Source organism: Dendrobates tinctorius, unplaced genomic scaffold, assembly GCF_039654945.1.
Source record: "Dendrobates tinctorius isolate UK_male_01 unplaced genomic scaffold, ASM3965494v1 ptg000116l, whole genome shotgun sequence".
In the NCBI taxonomy this organism is placed as follows: Eukaryota; Metazoa; Chordata; class Amphibia; order Anura; family Dendrobatidae; genus Dendrobates; species Dendrobates tinctorius.
Window position 1 is genome coordinate 26,326,231 of NW_027361784.1, and position 11,073 is coordinate 26,337,303.

The window sequence follows — 11,073 nt, forward strand, 5'->3', positions numbered from 1 at the left end:
GGAGGAGAGTTCACGGTGCAGACATTTACCTCAGAAACCTGTCCGCCTACTTTACCGCCAAAAAAAAAAAAACCAGCCCGACCCTCACAGCTGAGGAGGAGGAGGAGGAGAGCCGAGCTGACTGCAGGAGCAGGTAATGGCGAGGATGAGCGCTGAGGACGGCGGCCCTGTGTGATGTGTGAGGCCGCGGTGACCGGGAGCCACAGGCTTGTCGTCCTGTCATTGTGCGCAGTGTAATGGCGGCCGGGCCTGTCCCCGGTCACCGCGGCCTCACACAGGCCCGGCCGCCATTACACTGCGCATAATGACAGGACGACAAGCCTGTGGCCTGCGGCTCCTGGACACGGACGTGTCCTGTATATGTGTGTGCTAACATGGAGGGGGCAGAACTGCGTATACACAGCTGTATAATCCAGTGCACTATTTCCTATAGCTGTAGTATAATATAATGGATTATACATAGATTATTATATACAGCTGTAGTATAATCTGGTGGGCTGTACCGTGCAAAAGTTTTAGGCATTAAAAATATAGTCTCTCCAAACACCTTTCGGCCATTGAAAGTTACGATGTATTAAAGTTAAAATGTAAAAAAACAAATACAAACTCTATATGTTATCACTGCGTCTGTAAAAGTCCAAGCATCAAAATATACAAGAAACCAGATCGGTAAATACCGTCTACGGGTAATAACATTATGAAACGCCAGAATTGTGAGGGGTTTTTCCTGACTGCTAAAAAACAAAAAAAAATGTAATGAGAAGCGATCAAAACTCTGTGTCTATCCCAAAAATGTTATCGATAAATAGTAAAATATATAATAAAAAAATTGTATCAATCAATATATTAAAAAAAACAGTAGCCATATATAAATATTATTTAAAAATGTATCAAATATAGTTTAAGTATAAGTGTATCAATATATGCAATAATATATTAAATATATATGAATGCAATTAATAAAAATGGTATCAAATTAATATATAAATAATAAAATATGGTACTAATAAATACTATATAATAACCTGTCAAAGACTGAAGTCCTGGTGTTTCCTCCCTCTACAAATATACCTATATCCGACATTGCCATTTCTGTGTGTGGTTCCACTATTACTCCCCAGCAACATGCCCGCTGTCTTGGGGTCATACTTGACTCCGAGATTTCCTTTGCCCCCCACATTCGATCACTGGCTCGCTCTTGCCATCTGCACCTCAAAAACATTTCTAGAATTTGACCTTTTCTTACTTTTGACTCCGCAAAAACTCTTACTGTTTCTCTTATTCATTCTCGTCTGGACTATTGTAACTCTCTTCTAATCGGTCTCCCTCTTACCAAACTCTCCCCTCTCCATTCTGTCTTGAATGCTGCAGCCAGGATCATATTCCTCACCAACCGTTACACCGATGCCTCTACCTTGTGCCAGTCATTACACTGGCTACCCATCCACTCCAGAATTCAGTATAAACTTATTACCCTCACTCACAAAGCCCTCCATGGCTCAGCACCACCCTACATCTCCTCCCTTGTTTCAGTATACCACCCTACCCGCGCCCTCCGTTCTGCTGATGACCTGAGGTTAGCATCCTCAATAATCAGAACCTCCCACTCCCGTCTCCAAGACTATACACGCGCTGCGCCAATTCTCTGGAATGCACTTCCCTGGTCAATACGATTAGTCCCCAATTCCTACAATTTTAAGCGTGCCCTGAAAACGCATTTATTCAGACTGGCCTATCGCCTCAACACATTAACCTAATCTATCCCTGTGTGGCAGAGCCAAAAGTTTTACCATAACCAGGTTCCCCACATCATGTTCCCACATGCCTTATGCATCCATTAGCCCTCTGTGTCTATACTGTTACACACTTAACATTATGGCTGGTTCAAACAATCAGGGCAACAGTTATTATTATTTATATAGCACCATTGGTTCCATGGTGCTGTACATGAGAAGGGGTTACATACAAATTACAGTAAACAAGCTAACAATGACAGACTGATACAGAGGGGAGAGAGGGCCCTGCCCTTTCGGGCTTGCATGCTACAGGATGGTGGGGAAGGAGACAGTAGGTTGGTGGGTTGCAGCAGTTCCGGTGTTGGTTGAGGTGATATCACCGGTAGTGGTGAGAGAGAAGGAGGTAGCGGGGTCATTGCAGGCTGTAGGCTTTCTTGAAGAGGTGGGTTTTCAGGTTCCGTCTGAAGGATCCAAATGTGGTTGATAGTCGGACATGTTAGGGCAAAGAATTCCAGAGAATAGGGGCAGTTCGGGAGAAGTCTTGGAGGCGGTTGGGTGAGGAGCGAATAAGTGTGGAGGAGAGAAGGTCTTGGGAGGACCGGAGATTACGAGAGGGCAGGTATCGGGAGATTAGTTCAGAGACATATGGGGGAGACAGGTTATAGATGGCCTTGTAGGTCAGTATTAGTAATTTGAATTGGATACGCTGAGGGAATGGGAGCCAGTGAAGAGATTTGCAGAGGGGAGAAGCGGAGGAGTAGCTAGGAGAGAGATTAATTAGTCTGGCAGCAGAGTTAAGGGTGGACTGGAAAGGTGCGAGGGTGTTAGCAGGGAGACCACAGAAAAGGATGTTGCAGTAGTCGAAGCGGGAGATGATGAGGGCATGCAAAAGCATTTTAGTAGATTGAGGGTTTAGGAAAGGACGGATTCTGGAAATGTTTTTGAGCTGGAGGCGACAGGAGGTAGAAAGAGCTTGGATGTGCGGTTTGAAGGACAGGGCAGAGTCAAAGGTTACTCCGAGGCAGCGGACTTCCGGTACTGGGGAAAGTGTGATGTCATTAATTGTTATAGCTAGGTCGGGTAAGGAAGATCTGTGAGATGGAGGAAAGATGATGAATTCAGATTCGACCACATTGAGCTTGAGGAAGCGAGAGGAGAAGGAGGATATGGCTGATAGACACTCTGGGATTCTGGACGGCAGAGAGGTGACGTCTGGGCCAGAGAGGTAGATGTGAGTGTCATCAGCATAAAGGTGGTACTGGAATCTGTGGGACTTTGAGTTGCCCCAGACCAAGTGTATAGATTGAGAAGAGTAGGGGTCCTAAAACAGAGCCTTGGGGGACTCCAACAGAGAGAGGGTCGTGTGGGAGTGGGAGACGCTGAATGTGCGGTTGGAAAGGTATGAGGAGATCCAGGATAGGGCAAGGCCTTTGATGCCGAAGGAGGAGAGGATCTGTAGTAGGAGGCAGTGGTCAACTGTGTCGAATGCAGAGGACAGGTCTAGAAGCAGGAGTATAGAGTATTGTCCATTTGATTTGGCTGTGAGTAGGTTGTTAGTAATTTTGGTCAGGGCTGTCTCAGTGGAGTGATGGGGGCGGAAACCAGATTGTAGATTGTCAAAGAGCAAGTTCGATGATAGGTGGAAAGTAAAGTTCAGCGTGGACGTGCTGTTCCAGGCGTTTTAAAGCGAATGGGAGCAATGATACTGGGCGATAGCTGGACATAGCGGTTGGGTCGAGGGTTGGCTTTTTAAGGATAGGCGTGATTGTGGCATGTTTGAAGGCAGAAGGGAGGGTACCGGACGTTAGTAATAGGTTGAAGAGGTGGGTTAGGGATGGGATAAGTGTGGTGGTGAGGTTGAAGAGGAGGTGGGATGGGATGGAGTCGAGTGCACAGGTTGTGAGGTGCGATTTGGAGAAGAGAAGATTAATTAATTGTATCAATAATATATAATATAATAAAATATGACAAATTGTATCAATAAGTTTGTCTTGCAAAAAATATTTTAAAAAAGCCGTCGCACCACTTCAACAGAAAAATAAAAGTATAACAAGTATTGGAAAATGTATATAACAATCTATATAACAAGTATATATATTTTTTTTTTTTTACATTTTATTTCACCTTAAGAGCGCAGTCCTACAGCCGGATGGAGACTGGAAAGCAGTGTACAGATTGGCTGGCGGCTCTCCCGATCTCAGCGTGTCCGTTTCTGTGCAGCTGTCACGCTCGGGTCGTGAGAGCCGCCAGCCAGTCCGGCATTGCGTTCCGATCTCTGTGCGATTTACAGGGGTTGGCCAAATAATGGAAACGCCTAACGATTTGGCAACATAATCTTCGAACATGCAAACCTTGACATATGGTAATGTTTTGTAGTTGATTATTTGTGATATGTGTCTGTAAATTAACTGTTTGTTTTGCAGAATTGTAAGAACATTGATGAGAACCTGATACCAATGGCAGACCTCTCAGATTTTCAAAGAGGCCAAATTGCTGGTGCTCGTATGGCAGGCGCTAGTGTAACAGAAAGTGCCTGAATGCTTGGCATGTCAAGAGGTACTGTCTCCAAAGTAATGACTCCGTTTGAAAGAGAAGGAAAAACGTCCGCAGCAAAGCACAGGTCCGGCCGAAAGTCGAAGTTGACTGAGAGAGACCGTCGGACTCTAAAGCGAATTGTGAGAGAGGATTGCAAGACCACGGCTCCGAAAATCACTGCTGAGCTCAATGAACACCTACAGAACCCAGTTTCCACAAAAACTGTTCGTCGGAAGCTGCACAAATCTTGATTTGACAGAAGAGCTGCAATTAGAAAACCGCTGCTCTCAATGAAAAATGTTTCCAAGCGTTTAGAGTGGTGTAGAAACCTCCAGAATAGGTCCCTCGAGCAGTGGAAACGTGATATTCTCAGACGAATCATCGTTTACCCTATTTCCGACCTCCGGCCGAGTGTACGTTTGGAGACAGCCGAAAGAAGCATTCCATCCAGACTGCCTTCTCCCAACCGTAAAACATGGTGGAGGTTCTGTGATGATCTGGGGTGCTATTTCCTGGAGATCTGCTGGGCCAATGATATCTCTTCATGGAAGAATTAACAGCCGAGATTATTTAGGCATTTTGGGCGACCAAGTGCATCCTATGGTTCAAGCATTGTTCCCGGAGGGGAACGCCATCTTTCAGGATTATAATGCACCAATTCATACAGCTAGAATCGTTAAAGCAAGGCACGAGGAAGATTCTAATGAAGTTGAGCATCTCATCTGGCCCACACGAGCTCCAGACCTCAACATTATTGAGCATTTATGGTCGATTTTAGAGATTCAAGTTAGACGTCGTTTTCCACCGCCATCGTCGCTCAAAGAACTGGAGGGTGTTTTAACTGAAGAATGGGCTATAATTCCTTTGGAAGCAATTCACACCTTGTATGAATCCATACCTCGGAGAATTGAGGCAGTAATCGCCGCAAAAGGTGGACCTACACCATACTAAACTAACTTTTGTTGATGTTTCCAGGTGTTTCCATTATTTTGTCCAACCCCTGTATATGGCCATTTGGATACACCCTTAAAAATAAGCTGTACAAATTTGGTATTGCTGCACTCGTACTGACCTGGAGACTCATGATGTCACACAATGAAAGCTGTAAAAAGAAAATGTTGGAATTGCATTTTTTTTCCGCAATCACATCACTTTGATTTCCCCCCACCCCGTTTTCCAGTACATAGTATGGTAAAATAAATGGTGTCATTCAAAATTACAACTTGTCCCGCAAACAAAAAAAAACATACATCAGTAGAAGTAAAAAAAAAAAAAAGGCTATGGCTCTTAGAAGAAGGGTATTAAAACACTAAAATGTAAATTGTCTGCGTCAGCAGTGATTAATGGGAACCTGTCACCAGTTTTGTCATGTGTCAATTAAAAGTATGACCTTATTCAGCACCAATGCTGCATTTCATAAATGTTTATGTAACCCCCTCACTTCCCCTGTATACCCCCCAAAATCTTTTGAATTTCTCTCACTTTTTTAATTTTATTTTAATTCTGTCCATCCGGTCTGATAGACAACCTTTCTGTGCTCTCTATCCCTTCTCCCGGCTGCTGATTGCCATCTTCCTTCTTTAGTTGACGTGGATAACGCCAGGGCTGTGGAGTCGGTAAGCCAAACCTCTGTCTCCCTCATACCAGGGCTGTGGAGTCGGTAAGCCAAACCTCTGTCTCCCTCATACCAGGGCTGTTGAGTCGGTAAGCCAAACCTCTGTCTCCCTCATACCAGGGCTGTTGAGTCGGTAAGCCAAACCTCTGTCTCCCTCATACCAGGGCTGTTGAGTCGGTAAGCCAAACCTCTGTCTCCCTCATACCAGGGCTGTGGAGTCGGTAAGCCAAACCTCCGAATCCCTCATACCAGGGCTGTGGAGTCAGTAAGCCAAACCTCCGACTCCCTCATAGCAGGACTGTGGAGTTGGTAAGCCAAACCTCTGACTCCGACTCCTCAATTTCCATGACTCCAACTCCACCAAAATGGGCTCTGACTCCACGAGTCCAACTCCAAAGCCCTGGATAACGTCTCCTGCATCATCCTCATAGGCGGACAAAATCTCATTCCTGCACACTATGCTCTGCCCTAGTGTGGACAGAGCCGAAAAGATAAGTGCACATGTGCGGTACACAAAGTAGTTCTGGAAAGACGTAAGCTGGCGCTTGTGCCCTTGTGTTTTCGGCTCTGCCTTCAGGCAGTAGGGCAGAGTTTAGTGCGAGATTTGACCCAGCTATGTGGTGGAAGCCTCCTGCGTCATGCACTTCAATCAAATCAGGAGGATGGCAATCCGCAACCGGTAAAAGGGATAGCGCAGAAAGGACCCTATCGGACTGTACTGATATGATTAACATACAGCTCGGGTGAAGTTGAAAAGGGTTTTTGGTGGGTATACAGGGGGAGTCAGGGGTAATATAACCATTTATGGAATGGTGGCAAAGTGAATAAACGAGAGAGTGTAGTCCAACCAATATTTGGTGTGACCAGCCTTTGCTTTCAAAACATCATATATTCTAGAAACATTTCCACACAATTTTTGGAGGAACTTGGCAAGAGGGTTGTTCCAAACATCTTGGAGAACTAAGCACAGATCTTTGGATATTGCTTACGCAAACCCTTGATTTGGTGGCACTGCTGAACATAATAATTATTACTAATTTTATCGTGCCAACATTCCACCGCACTGTACATTTTAAAGGGGACTTATACAGGCAATAAAGACTACAGAATAACGCATAACTCAACATATACCGAAAGACGTGATGGCCCTGCTGCTCGCAAGCTAGCAATCTATGAGGAAATAGGAGAGACACAAAATGTGAATGGTAAAAAGTGTTTGTATTGTATAGTCCATCCAAAATATGCTAAATAGGGTATTCACATAACGCTACATGAACCAGTCACCAGCCAGTGTGTACAAGTACAGACATGGAGGGTGTGTGAACAGATGCTATGAGGGTCATGATTTTGAAGAAAATTTTGTGTTGGAATATTCTTATTTCTAAGAGAAGTAAGCATGATGTTTCTTTTTATAGGCTGCACTGTTTCATGGCCGACTACTGCATCTGTGATTTTCAGAATTGCCTGTGTTTGGTGCTTCTTCAAAAGAGCTTGAGCAGCACATTTTGAAACCCCTGTCTGCTTTGCCTGGGAGAGACCTTGCTGATGCAGTATAACTACCTTGTGCATTGGTGTGTTCAGTCTTTCACAGTGAATATGATCTGTGACATGAAACTGTCTTTCTACAACCTCACATTGTTTATAATTTATCACCTGTTTGGTATTGTTGGTTACTCATACACCAAACTATAATCCTATAAAATCCCTGATTTTGTGCAAATAGACCTAGAGCATGGGTGGGCAGTTAATTTTCCCGAGGGGCCACATGAGCAGGAGAGCCTCCCCATGTCCAGCAGGAGAGCTCCCCATGTTCAGCAAGAGAGCTCTCCCATAACCGCCCCATGTCGAACAGGAGATTTCCCCCCCCCCCCCCGCCCCCATAGCCTCCCCATGTACAACCAAACACCCCGTACACTTAAAAAAAAAAACAGCACGTGCTCGCCTTGCTCCCATTTCCCGTCAATCTGCTCCTGTCTCCGATCATTGACTCTTCGCAGTGCACAGCTGACGAGATGAAAGGACATCATTGCATCAGCTGTATCACACGCTGATTGGTGGAAAAAGGGACCGGAAGCCCCTCCTCCACCAATGCATTAAGCAGCGGGGAGGGGTGCAATTTGCCCAGGTCTGTCCTAGAGGAATTGATGCTGTTTTGAAGGCAAAGGGTGGTCATACCAAATACTGATTTTTACATTTCTCTTTTGTTCACTCACTTTATTTTTATCAATTAACAAAATGCAAACTGTTATCATTTCTTTTTTTTAAATCATTCTTACTTTAAAGCATTTTTTACACCCAACTTTTGTACAGTATTGTGGTATGCAACTGTAGTATAATATAATGTATGATATTGTGAACCTGCGCTTAGGAGGTTCACAAGTTCATATTTTATTTCAATGTTAGCAACAAGTGGATTGGTCGGATTACCTGCAGCTAGGTTAAGAGGCTAGTCAGGAGTGCCATTGTGGTCAATCATATTCACTTGTAAAATAATGTATTCAATTTTATATCCATTCAGTCGTGTCCAATACTTGGAGGATACTCTGTTTTCCGGTTCTCGACAGTGATTCCATTTTCTACCACTTTTATCATGCAGTATACTTCTAGTATAGAACGTTAGTGTATAATTGTGTATACATATAGTATTCAAAGAGTAAAATATAATGGAGTATACTTATAGTATTGGTCAAACGTTTGGACACACCTGTTCATGCTTTTTGCTTTCCTTGCTTGTTCTTATTGTAATGTTCACATTGTTGTTGATTAAGACTGAAGGCAGCAAAAAAAAAGAACATATATGGAAGCGAAGAGTAACCTTGAGAATTCTAAGTACCCTCTTTTATTCTGATGACAGTTTAACAACCCCTTGGCATATCAGGTTATAACCTGGAATGGCTTTCAATGAACAGTTATGACTAGTCAATAGTTAATTTGTGAAATCACCAGCCTTCAGAAAGTGTTTGTGACCATCAGGTTTGTTTTGCAGAGCCCTATTCCACAACTGTCTTAAGGCAGAATATGGCAAGAACCACTCAACTAAGTAGAGAGAAACGTCAATCCATCATTACATTAAGATTTGAAGGTCAATCAATCCGGAACATTGCTAGAACCTTGAAAGTATCCCCAAGTGCAGTCATGAAAACAATCAATCGCTGTGATGAAACTGGCTCTTATGAGGATCGCCCCAGGAAAGGAAGACCAAGAGTTACCTCTGCTGCAGAGGATAAGCTCATCAAAGTTGCCAGCCTCAAAAATCGTAAATTGACAGCTCCTCAGATAACAGCCCTTATAAATGATACATCCAGTACTGGTAGCATCTCAACATCAACTGTCAAGAGGAGACTGCGAGAAGCAGGTCTTAATCATCAAATTGCTGCAGAAAAACCCTCACGGAGAACTGCAAACAGACCTCCCACTTCCTGTAGAAAAAAAGACTCGCCCCCACTTCCTGTACAGAGACAAATCCCCACCCTTATTTCCTGTAGTTCACTTCCGTGTATGTCTGTTGATAGAGACGGATTACACTTAACAATAGGAAATGGACAGCAGGGTATAAAGAAGGGAGGCATTTAGTGGTTGGCACTTTGGAGTAAATAGAGGAAAGAGTTTCAAATAGTGATTTACCGATTGTCCATAACAATATTGATTAAATTAGATCAAGTCTGACAATATTGTGATAATTTAATCACTCGTTATCTATCAGTTTTAAGTTTTCCTGTTACAGCCATTTTTTTTTAACTGAAAGTTTTAGATTTTACTTACTTTACACAAGTGCCACTCAAAAAGTGCACCATTACAAAATGAGACGGGCTCTATAATCCTATTGCCCAATTTAGTCTCGTCACATTGTGAAGCCAACAACCCTGAATGGTGGCAGATGTAGAGTCATCTGAGGTGACACATTAATCATCATCTACCAGTGATACACGCTGCTCATCTGCAAATATCCAAGATGTCCATGAATGTGTACCAAGTGCAGATGGAAGATAAGAGCTTTGTAGGCCTCCTGTCTAGCTGCCAAGTACAGCTGATATGGACGCTGGACTGGAATCCCACAATTCACTCCACCCATGTCTAGCATTTAGTTATCTTTGGTTTGTTGGACTGGACTGACTGATGTGTCACTTGTCTTTCAATCTGTGCCCATTCTCTGGACGACAGCAGTATTACTATCGTTGAGGTGTGTGTGTGTGTGTGTTGATTTTGCTGACAAGATATGTGGCTTCACAAAATAATCATGCTACACAACACTTTTTTAAAAAAAAAAGTATTAATTTCTAAAACTACAATGGCAATAAAGGTTGCAATTCCAGAAATCAAGAAGTACATGCATTTCACACAGCATTGAAGACCAAATAGAAATGTTTTCATTTCACATTTATTTGTTAACCCTTCCTAATATATCTCCCAATGTGATGTTATAAGGAAATGTAGATATAGCATATAAGAATGGTACAACATGCTACACAATATTTCTAATGACCATATATCACCACATAGTGTCTGAGTATAACCTCACAGTAATTGAATATATCAATAATACTGCATGAAAGCGATAAATGCCACCACATAATCTGAATAATGCCACCATAATGATCATTATAAAAAAGTACAGTACTAATATTACCAGCAGTGACATTATACACAGGTGCTCTATAGATTGTATTACCTGTAATATATACACTAATACAGTGAATCGCCAGTAACGCATCCAAATGAAGTTATGTAATTTTCTCTTTTGTTTATGCGGCACAGACCGCTGTGACTTTTTCTTAGGACTCGTCTCTGCAGCAAGAAACACACAGACCTGTGACTGATCACTTCTATCGCACCCTTCACATTTTCACCACACTTCTATACTGCGCCAGATAATGATGTAAAGTGCAATAATACCTCCCTAATGGTCAGCACAGTATCTTCCCTTTGTCCCCCCCCCGTAGTAACAGTATCCGCAAAAATGAAATATAGTACAGTAGTGATGACTCCCTTCATACCTCCGTCAAAGTAGAAATATCTCACTTTGTGGCCCCCAATCTGTATTAGTGCATATGTCTACTTTTGTGGCCCCATGCAATACTGAAATTAATCTTTGTGCCACCATTTAGTATTAATGTCTATCTTTGTGCTCATATACAAAATTAATACCCAGCGGCAACAATAAAGTAGTAATGTACACCATTTCTGCCC

The 11,073-nt window shown here is 43.0% G+C and overlaps 1 protein-coding gene across 1 annotated transcript; it reads left to right on the forward strand.

Annotated features, from left to right (window-relative positions):
* On the forward strand, positions 1-10,703 carry LOC141101289 (uncharacterized). The gene is made up of 3 exons (XM_073590292.1): positions 1-133; positions 4,160-5,202; positions 8,873-10,703. Exons 2-3 carry the CDS (start codon positions 4,764-4,766, stop codon positions 9,457-9,459), a joined length of 1,026 nt encoding a protein of 341 aa, XP_073446393.1. The 5' UTR covers positions 1-133; positions 4,160-4,763; the 3' UTR covers positions 9,460-10,703.
* The last annotated feature ends 370 nt before the right edge of the window (positions 10,704-11,073 follow it).

Coding starts and splice junctions, on each gene's coding strand:
- LOC141101289 (XM_073590292.1), top strand. CDS start 4,764: ATGATCTGGGGTGCTATTTCCTGGAGATCTGCTGGGCCAATGATATCT. Junction 5,203..8,872: donor GGCAGTAATCGCCGCAAAAG/GTGGACCTACAC, acceptor TTTGTTTTGCAG/AGCCCTATTCCACAACTGTC.